Source organism: Crocodylus siamensis, chromosome 7, assembly GCF_052110815.1.
Source record: "Crocodylus siamensis isolate JL-2025a chromosome 7, ASM5211081v1, whole genome shotgun sequence".
In the NCBI taxonomy this organism is placed as follows: domain Eukaryota; kingdom Metazoa; phylum Chordata; order Crocodylia; family Crocodylidae; genus Crocodylus; species Crocodylus siamensis.
Genome location: NC_143401.1, coordinates 64,722,900 through 64,745,874, shown reverse-complemented (window position 1 = coordinate 64,745,874; position 22,975 = coordinate 64,722,900). Strand labels below are relative to the sequence as shown.

At 44.0% G+C, this 22,975-nt stretch overlaps 1 protein-coding gene across 1 annotated transcript; it reads right to left on the bottom strand.

Annotated features, from left to right (window-relative positions):
• Positions 1-1,402: 1,402 nt before the first annotated feature.
• LOC149859892 (lysosomal acid lipase/cholesteryl ester hydrolase-like) lies at positions 1,403-18,607 on the bottom strand. Its single transcript, XM_090056968.1, has 9 exons — positions 18,476-18,607; positions 16,341-16,455; positions 13,270-13,468; positions 10,703-10,812; positions 9,887-10,023; positions 7,576-7,716; positions 4,574-4,645; positions 3,787-3,858; positions 1,403-1,636 (listed from the first exon to the last, which is right to left on the bottom strand). The coding sequence occupies exons 1-9, from the start codon at positions 18,605-18,607 to the stop codon at positions 1,403-1,405; spliced, it is 1,212 nt and encodes a 403-aa protein (XP_089913094.1).
• Between the last annotated feature and the right edge of the window lie 4,368 nt (positions 18,608-22,975).

Below are 22,975 nucleotides of genomic sequence, written 5' to 3'. Positions count from 1 at the left end.
ACACGCCAGAGGGCAGGGAGCAGCTGCAAGCAGACCTGGACAGGTTAGACAAGTGGGCAGAAAACAACAGAATGCAGTTCAACAAGGAGAAATGCAAAGTGCTGCATCTAGGGAGGAAAAATGTCCAGCACACCTACAGCCTAGGAAATGACCTGCTGGGTGGCACGGATGTGGAAAGGGATCTTGGAGTCCTAGTGGACTCCAAGATGAACATGAGTCGGCAGTGTGACGAAACCATCAGAAAAGCCAATGGCACTTTATCGTGCATCAGCAGATGCATGACAAATAGGTCCAAGGAGGTGATACTTCCCCTCTATCGGGCGCTGGTCAGACCGCAGCTGGAGTACTGCGTGCAATTCTGGGCGCCGCACTTCAAGAAGGATGCGGATAACCTGGAGAGGGTCCAGAGAAGGGCCACTCGTATGGTTAAGGGCCTGCAGGCCAAGCCCTACGAGGAGAGATTAGAGAAACTGGACCTTTTCAGCCTCCGCAAGAGAAGGTTGAGAGGCGACCTGGTGGCTGCCTATAAGTTCGTCAGGGGGGCACAGAAGGGAATTGGTGAGTATTTATTCACCAAGGCGCCCCCGGGGGTTACAAGAAATAATGGCCACAAGCTAGAAGAGAGCAGGTTTAGATTGGATATTAGGAGGAACTTCTTCACAGTTCGAATGGCCAAGGTCTGGAACGGGCTCCCAAGGGAGGTGGTGCTCTCCCCTACCCTGGGGGTATTCAAGAGAAGGTTGGATGTGTATCTAGCTGGGGTAATGTAGGCCCAGCACTCTTTCCTGCTTATGCAGGGGGTCGGACTCGATGATCTATTGAGGTCCCTTCCGACCCTAGCATCTATGAATCTATGAATCTATGTATGTAGAAAAAAACATTTAAAGCTGTGTCTATGGCCAAATCTCTGAATCTCTCCAAATCAATTGGAGGCTTCCGATTCGATTCAGAGAGATTAAACTGTCTCCTGATTCAATATGGATTTGGAGAGTCAGCCACTGAATTGGGCCAAATCTCCACTGAATTGAATCAGGGACTGAAGCTTTGCACACCCCTGCTATCAATCCAGTGACAGACTGAACTCCAGAAATTAATACATTCTGAATTAAGTGATCCTGTACAGCATTATACAGATAATGCATGTAGCTGTTTTTATGGTGTTACAAGGGTTTGCTATAGACATCACCTTATAAGGAGATGCCCTAGTAACTTAAATGCACCAGGAGGATGGTGGCACAGGCATGAAAAATAGAAACAGATCACAGAAATTCCAATTACTGATCTTTAAAAAAAAATAATTACAAGAAAAGAAAGAAAAATCAGAAAGTCATCCCTACTGCCAACAGAAAACAGATAGGACCCAGTAGATCCAATCTTCGCTTTCAAGCCTTGTCACATGGCTTTAGGGATACTTCTTCATCAGGTCAATGATTTTTGCATACATACGCTTGGCTGCATCAAGACCCCAAATGAAATCTAGATGGTCCCACTCAGGAACATGCTCATGAAAAACTAGATTGGTAAACTGAGGGAGTAACATGGCTGTATCTTTTGGATCTGCAACCAAGTCATGTCCACCATTCCAAACAGCAATTGGCATTTTCAATTTTTCTATTTTGTATGTAGGAGGAGTTGTCTGGAAAAGAGGGGAACAGATTAAAATAGGGGAATCGGGAAAGCCATTGCCATTTTTAAACAAATAAACTGTGAAGTGACAAAAGTTCATTCCTCTTCCAAAATCACTAAAATAAAATAATAACAAAAGTAGCAATAAAACCTGTCCTTAATCCTTTTTTCATTCTTCCCTGGTACTAGTAATTGAAGGTAATGCACGTAAATAAAACTCTATCATTGTCAAAAGATTAGAAATGTTCACAATACTAGAGTTGTAGGTTCTTGGTTCATGTTACAAATTTTGCATGAAAGCACACTTGTATCACTTCCATGTGCTTTAGAATGATAATCAGATTATATATGGCTGGGAGGCATTGGGTAAAAGTCCATCTATTTACTTCTTATTATCCATGTGCCAATAAGATAGACAGACCCTTCCATGCTTACTGCTATTAAAATTTTCTGACTTCTTAGATGACTTCACACTTCCTTTTTAATAAGTTTCTGTTTGGTACACATTACCATAGCAAGTCAAAAACTTTCATGACTTCACCTATACAACAGTCTTTTAAGAAAGTATCCTCACAATTATTTCTGATTTATCAGAAATAGGCACAGAAGCAGACAAAATGAATGACTGTTTCACAGCACACAAGAACTCCATGACAGCTCCAGAAACAGCACTTTGGCTTCCAGAGTTTGGGGTAAAAACCTGAAATCCAAGACCATTGTCCTAATCTGTGTTTGGAAATTATGTTGAACACAACTCTTAAACTGAATGACAAGTGTCTTTATTTTCCCATAAATCTTAGTGGTTTGTTAGTCTCATTACCATGGGAGCCTCAGAATGGAATGGAAACAATTACAAAATGAATTTATCACTTCCCGTTTAGAGAGGCATGATTCCAGGATCTCACTTGCAGGTATTTCTGTTTGTCAGCATATTGACAAGTTAATGTCATGCATGAACCTCTTATTGCAGCTTCTAGAACGTGAAGATGTCTTAGGATTTCCTTTAACTGAAAGATTATTTTAACTTTACTCAGTAGCTAGCATCAGGAAGCCTATTGAATTTGCCAATGCCAACTAAACTGTCATATAAGATCATTATCCTGTATTGAAAAAAGGGCAGCCAAATGTCTTAGTATCTATTTTCCTCTTTCTGTTTTTCTTTGTACCTACTTGGTTCATGCATTTCTCTTGATTCAGAGGATCTCCCCCTTTCACCTGGAACCATTCTCTAAATTATGTTTTCCAACAAAATCCACCAAGAGTCTACCACCTACGAGCAGGTAAGATGTTAAATCTTCCTTTCTTTGCGATTGCTTTTTTGAGGAGGCCCCAGCAGGTTTACCTAAGAATCATTTGACAGTAAACATCCACCTACTTGTAACAGTCAAGTATGCATCTTAATAATCTTCTGTAACTGGACACATCCATATTAAATTACCTCTTTCACCACAGGGTTCAGCTTCTTTATATGTGGCTTAACTTTTCTCTTGTAAAGTAGTGGTGGTCCATTTTTTTGGGAGGTGTACCATGAGTTAGCCCCCTCTCCCTTCCACCCAATCTCCAAGTGCCTCTCTGCTCATCCCATAGCCCACAAACATACATGATAGCTTGTACTCTGGGATCCCAGAACGGAGACTAAGGGGCTCTATCCTTTGGCTGTAGCTGTGCAGAGTGGAGCAGGGACAGGAGGGGACAGCACCAAGAGTCAGGTTAATTATTCCCTGGCCACACAACTGCCAGAGTTTTGCATGGTCAGTGAGGATATGAAGTTCTGCATTTGACTGCAAGGCCAGAAAAGTTTTAAACTGTCTCTGCAGAACCAGGGAAGGATTGCATTATCTCCTGGCAGTGACAACTGACATCTCTTCTCTCACTCATGTTTTCTTTAGTTCTGCTCCACAGAGTGCTCTACCCCTTGCCAGTCCTCTGGTGCCTCTCAACTGCTCACCCAGGGTCACACAGCAGCTGCCTGTCCCCTCACAGCATGTGTGCTGTGGCTGGCTACCTCTTTTGTAAAGTACTATGAAACACTGTCTTGAAGAATATTTCCTTTATCTTACTATAAATGTAGGTCTCTGTCCTTTGTCTTATGTTTCCTTGTTTTATTATTTTTTTTTACAAAGACCTCAGTATTTTTCTACACAAAGCATATCATCCTACCTGATTGTATTTCTCCATGTTCTTTTCTTTAGAGCCATAGTCATATGCTTGGAATTGTTCTGCAAGTAACACCTGTTAATTACATACCAGCAGTAAGTAGACTCAAAGCAAAAGCGGGCTATTTTTGAAGACAGAAAGAAGAATGCAGTATCCTTTCCCAGCCAAGTCTAATTCTATCCTTCGAACTCAGAAAGCATGACATACAAGGAGCAGTTGGAAAACATGGAATTACTTTGTCTAGAGAAGAGAATTTGATTTGATGTGTCTTCAGATGCAAAAAGATGGTGGTCAACTGTTTTCTGTGCCCATAAGGGGCAGTAAATGGCCTAAAATTGCAACAAGGGAGAGTTAAAGTATATAACAGAGAAATTAATTCTAACTCTATAAATAGTTTAACTCTTGAGCAGATCAGTTTGGGAGGTTGTGAAATAACCACCACTGGAAGGTTTTACAAGTTAATTAGACTAATATTTGCATGTTGAGGCAGATGACCTTCTGAGGTCCCTTGCATTACTGTGGAAGATTCTATAGACCTACATTCTGGATTTCATTAACTAAGTCCCACTGAACATCTGTCCATAAGGCACCCCACATGCAAAAGCCCCTTTTGAAAATGGGAAATTGTTGTCTTAAGTCCTATTTACTGATATATATTACTTTGTACTAATGTCTGTACTTCAGCAAAATGACAAGCAGTTAAATCTTTCATATCAGTATAGGAAAGAAAGGCCATGCCATTCTAGATCCCAAATGTGGTTCTCAGCAGGTTTCAAGTGGTCATTAATACCTGACGCCAATGTAGCAGGTTTTGCACAGATGTTCCAGCAGGTGAATGTGCTACATACATGCCCATGCGACTCTAAAAGGAAATAATGATTATCATGAATGTGGAAATTCATTTAACAGTGAGGTTCAAATAAAAATATAGAGGATGTAGCTCACCATTGGATTAAAAGGATGAGGATGCAGTATTCTCTTGTATTAAAACAGGGTACCTGTTAGGGGTGTGCAAAGGGGGCCATATGCGATTCAGATTCGGCCCGAATCGGGAACAGTGATTTGATTTATTGATTTGGATCACCGTCCCCAATTTTGGTTCGGCTGAATCTGAATCTGAAGATTTGTACATAGGCACAGCTTTAAATGCTTTTTCTACATACCTTGAGTTACCAGTGCAGCTTGTGAATGCTGTGATGCTGGGGTGGATGGAGCATCCCACAGGACCAGTGGGGGCCCCCCCATTTGCTCAGCAGCAAATCTAGAAGTGGATCAGAAGTATATGTGGTTCACTTCCGGGTCCACTGGAGAGCATGCTGGGGGCCCCCCTGTACTCCCACAGCTCAGTGATTGGTTGCGGGGGACCCAGGTGTACCCCCAGATCCAGGAGGCACCAGCTGCTTCCCCTTCCTGCTCCCCGGTGGACCCAGAATTGGACCAGAAGTGCCTCTGGTCCACTTCTGGGTCTGCTGCCAGTGCTCCTGTATGATGCTCCATGTGCCCCACCATTGCAGCAGTCATGCTATACCTGGTACCTTAAGGTATGTAGAAAAAATATTTAAAGCTGTGTCCATGTCCGAATCATTGAATCTTTCTGAATCTCTCCGAATTGATTCAGAGGGTTCCTATTCGATTCAGGAAGAATAAAGAGTCTCCTGATTCCATTCGGATTTGGAGATTCGGCCACCAAATTGGGTTGACTCTCCACTGAATCGAATCAGGGATCAAAGTTTGACATAGCCCTAGTACCTACACATATATTACCAAAATAATAGTTTGCCCATTTTGGCAACTAGAGGGCATCCAGGGTACAAGGACTTGCTACTAAACCAGTTTCAGTACTTAGTATTTAAAATTAATATAACAACTAGTGTTTTCAAACCATTTGCATCCTATAAATATCACCATTTCACAAAATCAGATTAATTTTACTTCCCATTTTTTTCACTTTTTCTCACCCATCCAGGAAAAAAATTGTATACATACACATCCAGTAACAAGTATTTAGTGATTTGTGACAATAACTCAGATTCCCCATAAAATCTGTCATCCTGAACTGAGAATTGCATCACTCAGTCAGCAAGTCACATTATGAAGTCAGCAGACATCTTACCTGTTTGTCTTTACCCTTATAAAAGTCTATCCTGTTTCTAATCTGGCTACTTACAATGAACATCACATCCTTTTAATGGTATTTTACTTACATTTACATTATGTAATGTTTTGGCTCCAAGACATAGCACATCAAGGCTTATCTTGTAATCTGTTTGTTTGTTTGTTTTGAGTAAAAATAATGTTCTGACATATATTTACCAATTAAAAAAGAAACAATGTTTACATGAAGATATTTTTCTTACATACAGATACAATTTTAAAATAACAAAAAGCCACTATAGTTTGCCTAATGATCTGTGACATGATATAGGCCATGATTTTTACATGTAAACAAGCTTTCCCCCAGCATGTGTGTAACATCTCTAAGTTAAAATTAGAGATGCACAAGGTTACCCAACTTGGATGTGCTTTTTCAATAACTTGTGGTTGGATATGGAGTACTCAGACTTGGGGCTTCATTCAACCACTTGTGAGGAAGGCAGGGAGTGGTGTGGCAGACACAGGGGTCAAGATGCAGGGGCAGGCACAGGCATGGAGGACACTGGGGCAGCAAGGTGGCATATGGCAGGGGACAGGCAGCAAGGGGGACAGGCACAGGGGACAAGGGACAGAGGAGAAAGGGGTGGGGACTGCCCTTCAATTTCTGCTGTTGTTTTTTTGCCACAGCAGTTGGGGGGACATACTTAGTATGATCTTAGGTCCTATACATGAAGAATTGTAACAATTTTATAACTTGCCATGTAAGAATGTAATTACTGGGGAGGGGGTGGTCTTACATTCAAGGGCATTTTGGATTGGGTAAATATGGGAGGTTTTGCTAGATGAGCTCTATATGTGTTAGTATATATGTCTATGTTAGACTAGGAAAGAGAGCTGGTGAAGCAGTAAGAAACATTACTGGCACAAACATGAGGGACCAGAAAAACGGGGTAATAATATGAAAGAAAGTATTGGGATTGTGTTCTTGGCAAACATCTGAAGAGAAAACATTTGGGGACTTGGTTTGGGAACTGAGAAGAGAGGAATTATGATTTTGTTACTGTTTTATTCACACTGGGCATGTCTACACATACCCATGACTGTGCATTTGGTACTGTGCACTTGTGCAGTCATTTTGTACTTGCTTTAGCCAGTACCGCGCAGTCCTGGTGGTACATGATTATTTCTATATGCTATGTAGCATCAGTATCATGGTTTGTGCCTGCAAAACACTACATCGCCATAGTGATGAGCTACAATGACGTAGTGTCTCTCGTAGATGCACCGTTTATACATAGGAAACTAGACTTGGTACTCAATAAATAATGAGAAGTGCATTAAAGAAAAATGATTCCAATATTAATTTTTCCCTCTAAAGGAATTATCCCCTATAGCAGAACACATTTGGCTAACTGCCCGAAAAGGGACAAGCCTAAAAAATCTGTGCAATACAGAGCCATATTTACCAAGATTTGGACCTAGGATGTGGATGATCCCAGCTTTAGTTATAATCTAGTATGATACTGGTCAGAGCTAGCAGGAGGATCTTATTCCTTCAGAATACTGTTTAACTTTATCACACCTTACCATATATATTTCTGCAGGAAAAAATTGCTGTCTATAAATAATGTACGTAGACATCATGCATGTCAGAAATTACTTTAGTTTTATTGCTTTAAAATACTCTTTCATACTTACCATATTCAGGTTTGGAATGTTATAGCCAACCACGGAAGAGAGGACCAAGGTACAAAACTTACTCAGGGATGTACACAGGTTTGTAACAGGCTTCTTCAGATGTTTGGATTGTTCAAAAAATCCCTTGTTACCAAGGAAGATCTAAAAAAATCCTTATTATTTTATTCTTACAAAAGTAGAGTACAATAAGAAACTCATTTCATATAAAATAATCACTTAATGTGAGATAAAAAAAATCAAAGTTCGTTTTAGTCCTAATATTTCCAGAAACTCACAACTATCCTTTCTTCTTTATTTTACCATGTGATTCCCATTGAGGAAACCATCTTCCCATTTTCATGGCAATAAAATATTACAATTAGTTCTGGATGTCATTGGAGTACATGCAGTTGTTTCCATTGCCATGAAGATTGGCTAAATTAAAAATGGAAGTCAGTCAAAGAGCAATAGACTGACATACTTTTGCCATACTTCAGTATTTTCATAAGTTAGCAATTTGTCTAAAAAAAGAGAAGAGATTCAGTACAGGTAATAATAAAACAAGATTCCCCAGTCTGCTCTAATGGTGCAGTTAATTCCTATATAGAATTGCCAGGAAAATCTGATATTAAGAGTCACTTGAAGATATGCATTCATAGCTTTGGGCAGCAATAGTTTAGGGATGCTGCAAGGTTCCAGTGGTACAAAGTCTTAGATCAGGGCTAGGCAACGTTTTTTGGCCGGAGTGCCAAAAAACACCACAATGCCTACCTTGGAAGGTGCCAGAGTGCCGGCATGGCAGAAAAACAAAATGAGGGCAAGCGGTACATGGCAGGATGCCCTGCTTGTGCCCCTTGGCCCCCACCCAAAGCCCCTGCCCCCCCAGCCCTACTGCCCCTTGTTCCCCACCCAAAGCCCCTGCTCCACAGCCTGGGCCCTGTGGCTGCCAGCAGTTACCCTGGCTCTGGGTAGCTGCTGGATCCTGGGCTGCTCCCAGCAGGGCTTGCAGCATCCCAGCTGCCTGAGGGAGCAGCCCAGGCTCCTGGCTGGGAGCAGCTCCCTAGATCCAGGGCTGTCTGCAGCCGGGAGGCTCCAAACAGCTGCGCTGGCCTCCGGCATCAGCTTTGTACTGGCATGTGCAAGCGCACCTCGGAGTGGGTGGTGGTAGAGGGGCCTGAGGCAGTGCAGCCCTGTCTCTCCCCTGCTCCCAGCACAGAGGTGATGAACCCGGTGCAGCTGTTTGCAGCCTGCCCACTGCTTGCTGCAGCTGCCCAGAGCCTGAGCAGGCTATGAACAGCTGCACTGGGCTCATTGCCTCTGTGCTGGGAGTGGGGGAGAAACTGGGGCTGCTCTGCCTTGGGCCCTTCCCCCACCGCCCACTGTGAGGTATGCCTGCACGCGCCGGTGCAGAGCTGATGCTGGAGCTTGGCAGCTGTTTGGAGCCTCCCGGCTGCAGCCAGCCCCCGCTCTGGGGAGCTGCTGCCAGCTGGGAGCCGGGGCTGCTTTCAGCAGGCAGCTGGGACGCTGCAAACCCTGCTGGGAGCAGCCTGGGCTCTGTCGCTTGCAGCAGCTACCTGAAGCTGGGGCTGGCTGCAGTGTGCCAAGCAAAATGGCCTCATGTGCCACGCTCAGCACACGTGCCAGGGGTTGCCAACCCCTGCCTTAGATAAAAATCAGCTTTTGTTAACGTAGGGAAATGTATAACTAGAACACCAAACTTCTTCATCTTGCTCTGCTACCATGCAATAGCCACAAGTAATGCTCAATAATGTTCACAGTCCCAGATTTAAACTGATTTTTAAAAGCATGATTTAAACTCTTGGAGTGTACTGGAGCAGCATGGCTCAGCACTCATAACATTGGTTCCTGGAATCCCTTTCAGTATAAGTGTTTTAGTTCTGGCACTGACCCTTGCTAACTCTAAAAGGAGTGTTTGCTAAGTGATGGCTCTCTTGAGCTGTTCTTTTCCTTCCTTCCTGCTTTTCAGACAGACCCTTCTGAAGTTAAAGCAGTGCAGAAACAGAAAGCAAAACACTCCTGTAGCCTGGCCTACTTAGATCATTCAAATTATTACAGCAAGGCTCCAAACTGAATAGAAATATTTGAATAATTAAAGATCTGAGGGATATATTTTTAACCATCTTGAGTTTATCTCAGACTCATTTAGTTCTTGAAAATCCACCCCATGCCTGGCTGGACTCCAACCTAGCATATGTGGAAGAAGCATTCAATGGCTTTGTACTGGCCCTATGTTAGACATAACCTTAGCTGTCTGTTTAGCAGGTGCAGTCAGAATGGGGAGTCTGGCTGTTGGAGTGAAGGAATAACATACCTTGATAAAGGATTCAGGAAGAAACCCAAGCTTTATCATGGGGCTGGTCGCATAGGTAACTGTGGCTACTGGACCCAATGCAAAAAATACTTTGATTTTTTGAGCCAATTCTGTATTAGTTGAAAATGCTGTAAAACCTGAGAAGACACAAAAGATCTCTTAACAAAGCAAAGCTGAATCTGAAATAGCCCTGGTTGGTCCAAATGCTACACATAATGTGAAAATCTAAATTCTAAATTCATTCTAAATCCCAATTTAGATTATTCCTTGAAAATTTAAATTCCTGGGATGCTGTTCAGTTGGATTCTGATGGTTAAAAGTAAGCAAATTATTTTTTGGGTTTTATGCTCCTTACTTTCCAAAAACCAGTAGAACTTTACAACCATGTAAAACAATAGTATGAATGTTCTGAGGCTTGGACAGAGGAACAGAATATAATTTTCTTCTTGACTCTTAATTCAGACAATACAATACAACAAATGTTCACATACAAAACTAATAAAGCACTGACTTAAACTCAGAAGGCAAGCAAAAGTCAAGATAAAAATGACTCAAGTCCCTTGCTGACTTATTGATTCCCTCCGTGGGTGGTAAGAAGCTTGATAATATTAATTTTAGTGGCTGTCAATTTATTTTAAAATGGCAGCGTTTCCCCATAAAGGCATCTAAAGTGTCGTCTTCAAAACTCAAAAACTGGGAGGCTGGTTTACAATCATGAGATTTTAAGAATAATAATAGGTAATTAAAAAGGCCTTCATATACCATTTACCATTAGAGGATAATGTATAGACAAGCTTAACATCCATCTTGACATACCTATAGTTGTCCCTTGTGAATGGCCAACATAATAGAGCTGTTTCTGTCCTGTTTTTTCCAGAATAAAGTATAGTGCTGCTGGAAGATCATTTTTACCCATTTCATCAAAACTATGGGACAAAACACAAAAAATTTAAATGAATGAATTCTAATACAGTTGGCCACAATAGCACACAGATTCTTTAGTTAAGTGAAATGCGGACTGATCATTAGGGCTATGCGAAACACCATCATTTTGTTTTGAAGTCCACTTCACCATTTCAAAGGTATGGTGTTTCATTTTGTTGCTTTGTTTCATTTAATTTTGAAGCATTGTCCCATTTCATTTTGTCAAAACTGTTTTGCTGTTTTGATGCGTTTTGACGTTTCGCCCACAGGCTATAATGGGGAATCATGAAAATGCCTAAAATGTTGCCATTTCTTGCCTGATTTGGATGCAGATTGCATGGATAGTAGCCCCTTCTAAGGGTATGAAGTCTGCCAGGCTTCAAGGAGATAGGTGCAGAGGTTTCTGGGAAACTGCACCTCAAACTGTTCAAAGCAAAACTCCAGATATTTGAGAGCAGCATCAGCCTCCTTTCATCCAGTGTGCAGATTCAGGAGCCCGCACTCCTGTGCCAGACACATCCTTGGGGGTGTGGGTCCCCAGATCTGTGCGTCGGAGAGGAGGAACTGTTGCCTGGGACTGGTGCTGGGTGCAGCCCGTGCCTAGCACCAGATAGGATTGCTGTTGCTGCCTGGAACTCCTCTCATTCGGCGCACAGATCCAGGCGCTTGCACCCGCAGGAGGAGTCTGGCACAGCCTGTAAGCCCTCCTGGGGGTGAGAGCTCTTTCATCTGCACCCCAGATGAGAGGAGGTTGCCTCTTCCACCTGGGACCAGTGCTGGGCTCTATGTAGAGTTCCAATGTATTTGCTGTATGCAGCAGTATTGAAAGATGCAGGCTACACATTTGACACAAACTAACAAGGACCAAACCCTGTGAGGTGACAAAATCACCCATCAGTAGGGCTGTGCAAAATTTCACCGGGTGTTTTGTTTTGAAGCTGTTTCGACACATTTTGAGCCTGAAACATTGAAATTGAAATGAAACAAAAGGCTTTGAAACAGCTTCGAAATGAACCAAGGGCACTCCTCTCATCTGGGGCACAGATCTAGGACTCACACCCTTGGGAGGGTTGCCGGGCTGTGCCAGACTCCTCCCAGGGGCGTGAGTCCCCGGATCTGTGCACGGGATGAGAGGAGGCTCAGCAATCTAGTCTCATGCTGGGCACAGTCTGTGCCCAGTGCCAGTCCCACGTGGAAGAGGCAGCCTCCTCTCATCTGATGCGCAGATCCAGGGGCCCGCACCCCTGGGAAGGCTGCCAGGCTGTGTTGGACTCCTCTTGGGGGCACAAGCACCCAGATATCCTCGTGGATGAGAGGAGTCTCTGGCTGCTGCCTGGGACCAGTGCTGAGCGCAGCCTGCACCCAGTGCCAGGGAAGATTGCTGCTGCCGCTGGTCCCAAGAGGCAGTGGCAGCCTCCTCTCATCTGGCTTGCAGATCCAGAGGCTTGAGCCTCCAGGAGGAATCCAGGACAGCCTGGCAGCCTTCCCAGGGGTGTGGGCTCCTGGATCTGCACATCAGATGAGAGGAGGATGCCGCTGCAACCTGGGACTGGTGCTAAAGCCAAGTAAGCCTGGTTCTGAAACTCAAAATGGTTTGAAACTTTCAAAATGTTTTGAGTGCTCTTGTTTCATTTCAAAGCTGTTTTGAAGCCTTTTGTTTCATTTCAATTTCACTGATTCAAGCTCAAAATGTGTCAAAGCAGTTTCAAAGTGAAACACCGGGCGTAATTCCACACAGTCCTACTGATCAGTGATTTTGTCAGCTCATGGCTTTTTGGTCCTTGCTAGTTTGTGTCAAATGTGCAGCGTGCGCCTTGCAATACTGCTGCATACAGCAAATACACAGGATCTCTACATAGGACTTCTAAAAGTTACTAGCCTGGCAGCCTTATAAATAGGATTCTTTTCTATACTGCATGACTGAGACTGGTAGGTGTGGACCAAACCTGATCTGCAGCTCTTTCTTTGGTCCTATTCAGTACTTGGACTCTGCTCAGTGACAGAGCCTTTCATTTCAGCACAGCATCCTTGACTTGCCTGTGAGAACCAAGCTCTGGGGAGTTTTTTTCCTCATTTGTTGCACTGGCATGGATTGTCTATCTGACTTCACTCTTTCTCTCCAACTGTTGCAGCCCTACAGCTGCTTAACCTCACTATCCATGTCCACCATGCTTTTTACCTCTCTTCTCACCTCCATCACCTCACTGTGCTGTATCCCCTTTCATTTACCCACATCCCTCTTTTCCTCCCACAATCCTTTCCCAAATTTCAGCCCCACTGAATACCCTTTCCTCTTGAGCTTTCATCTCCCTATTTCTGTAGGCCACTCCCATCCTCCAGTCACTACCAGCCTGGGTAGCAATGTATTAGGAACCTGAAGGTGAGAGGTTCCCCTACCTCACTATTATTATTAACACCTCAGAAACAGCCATTTTCAAAATTTAAGTCATTCACTATACCTGAACCTCCAGAACTCTTTCTGGCTCGGCTTAAGAGTCTTGTGCTTTAAAGACCAGGTGTTCCCTCTGCTGTTTCCTAACCAAACATCATAGCCAGCATCTGCTAGGATGAAGCCCAGGCTGTTATTAGGCAGGTTAGAAATCCAGTGGGTTGCATCTCCTAGGAGAGGGTGCTGCAAAAACACCACCGGCCTTTTTCCTGGAAAGGAAGAGGATTTCATTAGCATTCAGCAACTACTATAGTGTAGTGAGGTTTGGGTTATAGCGTTCTGCTGTAAAGTGGTAGAAACCAGAGTTTTCAGAGTGGCTGTATGAAAACTGTAATAACACAGTGTACCAGATTGATGTCTTTCAGCTAGGCTTTGTCCCTCTTCTGAGCATCTTTTTGCAGTCTTAGTACTGTGCAAAGCTTTGGTAGCTGATTTGATTTGGAGAAGATTCGGTTTGATTTGGGGACCGAATCTCTGAATCGAACCAGGAGAACAATTAAAAGGTCCAAATCAGTTTGGAAAAGCTTTAGAAAAGATGCGACTGCTTCAGAGATTCAGCCATAGACTAAACAGGCAGCTGACACAGCTGCCTGCAGCCGGTAAGTCTGTTGGGGTTGGAGAAGGGAAAAGTTGTGTGGGAGGGAAGGATTGCAGTTGGGGCTGGGACTGGGACAAGCTGCCCAGCAGGAGTGTGGGGTATGTTACTCAGGGAGCGGGGCATAGGGGTGCGGGATTTGGGCACACCACTGCTGGAAGTAGGGGCTCTTCCCTGCTGCTGCTTGCCCAGCTGGGGTGGGAGAGGGGAGGACAGGATGTGGGTGTGGCTCACTTCAGGTGGAAGTGGGTAAGTGGCAGCAGGGCATAGCCCCTGCTCCCAGCACTGCTACATCCACATCCCGTGCCTTCCACTCCATCTGGGAAGCGGAAGCAGGGCAGAGCCCTTGCTCCCAGTGCTGATGTGGGTGAGGCAGTGATAGGAACGGGTCTATGCCTTGCTGCTGCCTGAAGTAAGCTGATCCTACATCGTATCCTCCTCCACCCATGCTGGTAGGTGGCTCCTCCCACCAGGGGAGATGCAGGCACAGCTGGAGGAGCTGAAGGAGAAGCCTCCATGGCTGTGCTGCCTGGCACCACCCCACCATTCCCCCCCCTCCCAGCCCAGCCTCCAGCACTTAAAAACAAAAGCAAAAACAAAAAGCCCGGCACTCACTGGCCCTGGCAGAGGTGATTGGGGCCTCTGGGCACTTGTGGCAGAGCCCCCCCTCCATGCAGCGTGGGGCAGAGGGGATGGATCCCCTGCCTGGCACCCATGTGGCAGCTGCCCTATGGTGTGGGTGCAGTGTGGCGTGGCAGGGCACTGTGTGCTGCCCCGGGGGTTGGGGAGACTCTATGTGTCAGCCAGAGCCTGCCACTCCTCAGCCCAGTGGTCCCAGCTCCAAGGCAGTGGCCCCAGTTGCTGCTGCTGCAGTTAGTGAGTGCAGGGATTTTTTTTTTTTTTTTAAGTGTCGGGACTAAGGTAGGACCAGGGGAGGGATGGTGCTGGGCAAGGTAGCCATGGGGGCTTCTCCCATGGCTCTCCCCACCCGGGGAGATGCAGGCACAGCTGAAGAAGCCACGGGAGAACCTGCAGCTGCCCCGATGTGCCTGCCTCTCCCCAGCCGATCCAAATCACCAAGTCTCTCCGAATCAGTGCCGAAATCTTCCAAAGCCAATTCAGCTGAATTGATTCAGGACGGTAATCCAAATCTCCCAATCGAACCACTGTCCTCTGAATCGGCCAAATCCAAATTGAATACTTCCCTATTTGCACAGGCCTACTATCCAGTCTCTCATTTTGCTGGCCTCTGCTGCCTGAAGCACCTCTCAGTCTGCCCCAGTAATATACAGGTCTTCATCAAACAAAGTAAGCAAACACAAACCTTACTGTCCTGACCCCTGAGATGGGTGCACTGTGGCTTCAGGGTCCCTTCCCAGTTTTTTCCTCCTCCTAGCATAGAGATTTCCTGCATCCGTTGTTTCTCCTCCATGCCCACCCTGGTTTTTCCTGCTGGATTTTTAATTGCCAGCAAGCCACACCCTCAGCTTCAGCTCTTTACTCTATCTAGCTACCTTCTCTTAAGAGAATTAGCAATCCTGCTACATACCTCCCCACTTCAAGACTGAAGTTGGAGACTCACTTCTTCTGAATTTAACACCCTGTCCTGGCCTTCACAGGAGAAAAAGTTTGAATTCATACGTGCAGCCCCAGGTACAAGGCAGATGACCTGATCTGAGGAAGAATGTCTTGTATTTAAAAGCTTGTGAACTTGCAACTACACAGATGGTCCTATAAAAAATTTCACCCTAAGAAATTCTTCCCTCTTGCATGTGATACAACATTTTTAAAAAGAAGAAAAGACTTTAGTTGATGGCAAATTGCTCAACTTACATGAAAGCAAGAATTAGAGATGCAAAAAAAGTTTACAGAAGTACAGAACCAGGCCAACCTTACCAGTTTTTAGGATTTGATATGGAATCAAAATTCAGATGTGAATGGGAAAATGTGATATGTAGGAGTCTACCTAATCATGGGGGAACTTCCAATTTTCACAGGTTGATGGTGGCATAAAGTTCTCATTCTGTCGTTATTTCATTGCTGCCCCATCCCTAGGCACAAATTGGTGGAGAGGCCACCAGGGGGGAGGATGGATGAGGAGATGGCTTCCATCTTGATTGCAGGCTGACATTTGTGCAGCCCCGCCTCCCAGCACTGATTGGCTGAGAGGTCCCAAAGGGAGGATGATGGAGAGGCAGCCACCATCTTGACTGCTGGCAGTCATTCATACTGCCCTGCCAGCTAGCGCCTTCCCTTCTGGGCAGCAAGGACTGCTAGCTCCTACTGGGAAGCCAGCATTTTATTTTATTTTTGTTGTTGTTGTTTTCACAGTTTTATGGACAATCCCAGATTTAGTGGTGCCTGCGAAATCCATGAAACTGAAAATTAAGTAGGTCCCTAGATATAAGAAGTCGTGCATACAAAGTGTAAGCCCAAAGTCCAATACAAGCTCAGCAAAGCTTTATTCCTTCAGACAAAAGTCTTACCTTTGTTCCCACTGTTCTTTCCACCAGGAATTCTGTTAATACTAAGGATATAACCATCTTCGGTCACAACTTCATGCTCCTCACCAGGGTATCCATGATACCCAATAATTTCAGTCTGCAGGAAGCCGAATGAAGGCCTAGTTAGATACATCCATTTTTCACATGGTCTGGGGTGTTAGGCTAGGATCCCTGTGAAGGGAATGCTATCCCAGTCCACAGGTTTAGGTAAACTGCTCCTCAGTGTAAAATCTGAGGAGAGAGAAAGAAGAAGGTCTGGCACTTTTGCACTCATCTGTTCTGTGAAGCTGCAGGCCTCTGGTTCAAATGCTTGGTGTTCTAACTTACAGGTTCTGGAAACTGTCACATAATAATCACTACAGCATATAACCATGACTATGCCCCCTCCTCTTTGGCACAACCCTGACAAACATTGTAACCCAGGTATCAGGACAGCATGGGGCTGAACAATTCTGTGTTGTCAGCATTATTTTTCAATCCAACCTTAATCTCAAGCAATGCCACCATAGCTGGATTTGTGGAGTATATGCCAGTAAACTGTCATGAAAATAGTGAATCATGCTATGAGATGCTTAGTAGCCAGTTTCTTTTAAAAGACACACCTAAACTACTGTAAAAAAACTTCCTCTCCAAAGTAAAGACACTGTCTTGATCAGCTACGGTGATGTGAAATAGCTAATTATACCCCTCCCTAGAAAAAGAGCAAGAACAACTTGCCCTGGATACTAGGGAGTGATATTTTACTTTTAAAAGAAGCAGCATCTACTCCTAAAAAGTACAAATAATTTATATTTGTTATCTTGTGCCAGCCTGTTGTATCTTTAAGGGATGCTTCCTTAAAATTATTGCAAAACAACCTGAGCTGAGACAATAAACAGTTGATCCTTTAAAACGACTGATTACTCAGCCTAACATATTTACAGAGCTCCTGCCTTTCCCTAGGAAGAATTAAGAAACAATTCAGAGAGCAGCATAATAGGCAGAATAGCTGCATAGTAGGAATCCTCCTTTCTGGGAGAGAAGTCTCTGCTTGGCTGAGAAGCCATGTTGTTGGTACATGGCCCCCCCCGGGTTGTGAGCACACCCTGCTGAGTTACCTGCCTCTTCGGCGGGAAGGGGAGGGTGAGCCGCCAACGGGAGGAGTGGCCGCTGGGCTGCAGGGGGGACTGGTACTTCCCTCCATGGCAGCTGCCCACAGGCACCTGGATCAGGCAGTCCTGAGGGGAACTGCAGCCATGGAGGGAAGCACCGGGCCCCCGCACAGCTCAGGGGAGGAAAGGTGAGGCTTGCTGCTTTTCTTGGGCACAGCTTCTTTCCCGAGCCACTGTCAGGATGCCTGAAGGGCTTCCTGCAGAGACGTGCAGCTGCACAGAGCCCAGTGCTTCGCTCTGTGGCTGTAGGGGCAGCAAATTAAAATTCTTCAAAGGAGTTTTAGTTTCCTGCACCCCAAGTCATTTAAGGCATATTACACTGCTGAATTTCCTACAGTGGCTGGAATTAATGTATAATACACCACTGAGGCATGCAAACACTGACACCATTAAAGTGGTGCAAAAGCATTTAGCCCGCTTCAAACTGTTCCACACACACGCCTCTCATTTTGTCTACACATGGCCTTAGGTGCCATATCAATGGTCTCATACTAAGTGGCAGAGCTGGGGACAGAATTCGGTAATCCCAGCTCCCAAAGCAATTTCCAGTCAAAGGCAAGAGTCTAGGGCTACTTGACTAGCACTAAAATAGTTTTTTTTTTTTTCATGCTGTACTATAGGCAAGACATAACTACTGTCTGCACAATTGTAGTTGAACTTTCATTTCTACCAAGGAGAACTTCTACAATCTTTTCTCCTGTGCCAGAAGAAGGGTAGTTGTGCCCCAAAGCTTGCAATTAAAGAATTCTTTTTTGCAAAAATCTAGCTTGTCTAAAAAAAGATATCACCTCTACCACGAGTTCCAATTCCTTTTGCCTCTAGACCAATATGGCTACAATCTGGACACCTGAATGCTGGACCAAGGCATTTTTTTAAAGATATACAGTGCTGGACACTCTCAAAAATGTGGAACTATTAATAATGGGGACTGTCCTTTAAAAAAGAGGAGAAAATTACATCACTTACAACATTCATAAAACATTCTGGATCCATCCTCTTCCTTGTTAAGATTTCTTCTGAATTCATTGGGGTTGGTGTTTGAAATTCTTCAGAAAATGAAATTCCTTGGAACCAAACCAATGCTGTGAATATCCACATCCTGGGCCCGTGTGAAGCAAGGAATGTCTCTGTAATTAAGAAGGCGATGAACATATTGTGTGTGCAAATGCTGCTTTATGCAAATGCTGTTACTTTGTTTTAGAATGTCAAAGAAATCCTTTCTGCTTCCTTGGGATCAGATAAAAATGAACACCAGCTCAAGGAACAGGTAGCTTGAGCTGAGATCTAGTGAGAGGGATACGATGCTGAAGAAGAGTTTATTTTGGGAAAGTGTCAATACCTATGTGTGTATACTTTGCATAGAAAATGGGTCCTCAGATTGTCAGGGTAGTGAGCAGTGTGATTCCTTCTCATTGTCCTAGACAACAAAGTACTAAAAAGAACTGCAAATACATTTTTTTTTTCACATTTCTATTGCTCTAAGACAGTGCCCCTTCCTCCTAGAATGGCCCTATCATATTCACAGTAATGCATGGCTTTGTCAACGAAGGCTATGAAATACATTGTTTTAACTGAATGTAATGTACTGTAATTTGAAAGCCTGACAGCTGGGAAAGCAGCCCTGCTGACTGGATTTGGACTACAACTCTCAAGAGCTTCCAGGGGGAACAGTCTTGTAGAACCGTGCTGACTGCATGTAGACTACAGTCCCTAGAGATACTGGGTGCAGGGAGACAAAGAGGAAGCAGGAAGAAGTGGCAGATCACAGATTGCAGCCGCAGAACTAAATGCACGGATGGAGATTCAAGAGTGACAGAGCTGGGAATGTGGACTGCAGCAGTGGGACTCAGATGCAAAGGCATGTGCAGATGGCAACTTAGTGCTCTGGCAACCAGAGGTTGGTTCGGAAAACCTCCAATATGCGGGAAGGTTTAAGGGTTCTTGAGTGTACGTACCACAGCAGTAGTGCTCACTACTTGTTACCTGTTCTTGAGTTAATTCACCACGTGTTACTGCTTATTACCTGTTACCTAGCACTTAACTGTATGTACTTTAATGTTAATGTTTATTTACCTGCACCTGTTCCTTTCTCCTCAGCACATTGCCTTGTGCCACTATCCCCTAGCATTTTCTATATAAAAAATGGGAACTTCCCTTTTCATCTTCCTGTGTCAGTTCCTGGGGTTGTGGGGTTTGGTACAACTAGACAAGTAGTTTTCAACCTTATTTCATTTGTGGACCCCTAAAAAAATGTGGATGGAAGTGTGGACCCCTTTGGGAAGTTCAAGTGGACATATAGACCCCTTTGAATTGTAAGTGTGGGTATTCGCAGACTTCTCATTGATCATAGTCATCTTTCACTGACCCCTTAGACATAGTCTGCAGACCCCCCAGGGTCCACAGACCATAGGTTGAAAACCACGGAGCTAGACTATATGATCATTCTTTCTTGCGCTGACAGATCACAGAGAAGCTTTCTTGTGTATGAGTGATACTAATGAAAATGGTATATAAACACCAAGATGAAACAAACAAGAGACTCACTTGGAAATCCACATTACTTTTCAGAGAATTCACTGAGCAAGATTGTCTGTATTATCAAGAACATCATCTTTGCTTGACTCAGAAATGAGCTTTAATAGAAACACTAAAGCCTGGTTATAACTGAATTTATTCTTTCTGAAAGATATCAGATTGGAAGACCAGACTGGCAGACTATAGTAGTAAAATAAAAAAATAAAAAAGCAGGATTTGTCACTTGAATAAGCAGCCTCTAGTGCAGATAAGACATATCATATACCACAATGACTGGTGAATTACTGCAACTCCCAGCTTATTGACTGTTATTAATACAGATTTTTGCATCAGGTTGTTAAAATTCCTTCAATCTTTCCTAGAATACTCTTAAAGGATTAGCCTGTGACAATTACTATTTTTTGCATAATGGTTTGAAAATCATTGTCAAAATTGAAATAGTTGATCAATACAACTTTTTGTAGAATATTTTCCTATTGGTCAAAAAGTCATTTTCCACTGATAAAAGAATAGAAGGAGAATGTTTGACCTGCTCTCACATCCAACAGTTTCAGTGCTGCCAACCTCAATCATTCAGAAATAATTCTATCACAGCTACATAGATACTTTAGCAGCCTAAAGCACCTTCAGAGGAGTACTAGCCACCATTTCACAACCTCATGACTGATGACTTCCCTAATCCATTAGGTTATTTCCCTACTAATCAGTATTGGACATGCTGACCCTCTGTTCAGAACAGTGTTCCCTACTTCTGTCACTTGTACAAATAGACTTGTATCAAATCATATATACCATTTTGCAGTGTAGATGAACCTTAGCTATTTGAGGATTTTTAATCATCATATGGAAAAAGGACAGAAGAGTGGAGAAAGAATACCTCTTCATTCTCTCTCAGCCTTTGCAAGCTCATTCTCTCTCAGCCTTTTCAAGCAAGTCTTTTATTCACACATATACTTTTTCCCCCACAGAACCTTCTTAGCAATCCGAAAGGTACAGGCAACCTCTAAAGGAATAATAATAATAAGATTATAAATGAAACAGGAATTATACATTCACTGAAGGTTTTCTTTTTTATAGACAGACACCAAAAGAAAGATATATAATGAAGTAACACACACTCACGTATTACTTCAGTTGTCTTGGCCTTCGCTTCTGTTTGTTGTTCTCAGGCTAAATGCACCAGTTGACTGACTCACCATGCAAACTGGTATAAGCTTATCACAAGTAATTAAAAGGAACCAACTACTTAAGTGTAGCAGTATGCATTACCATGTGTTGCCAGCATGCACAGCAGAGCATGCCCATACTCCTAGTGGATAATAACATAAAAGTAAACACAAAATATACAGAAAATCTTTCTTTCCAATGCTTCTTTTAAAAATAAAACTATCTGCTCTTTGTTATCTCTTCTTCTGTGACTGTCTGCTTCAACTTGCTTGGGGTTCCTGGAGAATTTGTTTTCATAATTTTTTAGTTTAATAGTTATCTGAATAATCCTCATAGATTTTACAAATGTTTAGTAAGAAGTGATCTAGGCAGACAAGGTTCTTTGGATGAATCTGATGTCTTTTATTAGACCAATTTAAATAGTTGGAAAATAATTTTTAAGCAAGCTTTTGGGTTCAAAAGCCCTTTGGCAGGCTGAGGAAGTTTCAGCAGTTGGTGTGTGCTCTTCCTGGATGGAATGAAAAGTAAAGAAGCCAGAGGCTGGGCTGGTCTGCAAGCAAGACAGGCAGTCAGCGAAGATGTAGATAGAGGAGTCAATGGGTGAGAGACAGGCTGGGTGCGGGGGAGAGAAGGGGGATGAATAGTGGAGAGGTACGTGGGGATGTCAGGCAGGTTATAATGTGTCCTAAATCCAATGTCTATATCTAGTCCATGATCTTTAGTATCCCAAAAGTTGATGAAGTGGAGTTCATTGGCTCATCTCTGGGAAGTGTTTTGTACGTTTCCTTTGAGGATTAGGACTGAGAGATTGGAGACAGAGTGGTTTTCTTGTGAGAAATGTGCCCAATTACCTGTGGGGGCACCAACACGGCTACAACCTACACCCCTGTAGTAAGAAGTGATAAGGTCTAATAAAATCAAGCAACAGCTGATGCTGTCTAAGAAGCCCACATAAAATTATCTTTTTGAAAGTATCCTATGGAGACAAGTACTCAATTAAGCAAATACAGAAAGGTAAAAAGTTGGCCCGATTTGACCAAGAATGTAAAGGGTAAAAAACTCCAAGCAACTTCAGTGGGGCTAGGATTTCACACATGGTAGTAAGGAAATAATGTACAGAAATGGTTTTTGAAGGGACCATGCAAATCTATAATTTAGAACTTTTTAGATCTGAGTGTAGTAAGAATCAGCCATTATTTTAAGTAACCAAGTATTCACAGAAGGACTATTGGGATTATGGTACTGAACCCAAGTGGGAGGTCTTGCAGCTGTCAGGAGAGAGAGAGAGAGAACAGTTCATTAAACAGTTCCTGGAGCAGAGACTGGGCACTTGGGGTGTGTGTAGATGAAATGGGGACCCTACATTGAAACGGTGGGTTTTTAATTTAGGGCGAAGTAAACCACCATGTTGTGCACACACCCTGGATCTACCTGCCTCTCCAGCAGTGGGGAGGAGAGGGCAACCTGCCGGTTGGCCGAACAGTCCCTGGGCTGTGGGGGTGGGGGCCTGGTGCTTCCCTTTTCAGCAGTGGCAGCCCCCCCAGGTGGCACCTGCTTGCAGGCACCTGGCTCAGGTGGTCCTGGGGGGCACTGCAGCTGCCAAGGAAAGCACCAGCCCCACACGCAGCTTAGGCAGGTTCTGGGGTGGTGGGAAGGGGAAATCAGGCTCACTGCTTTTCTTGGGTGGAGCCTGCCTTCCTGGGCTGCTGCCAGACTGCCTGCAGGGCTTCCTGCAGAGCTGCATGGAGCCTGGTGCTTCATGCC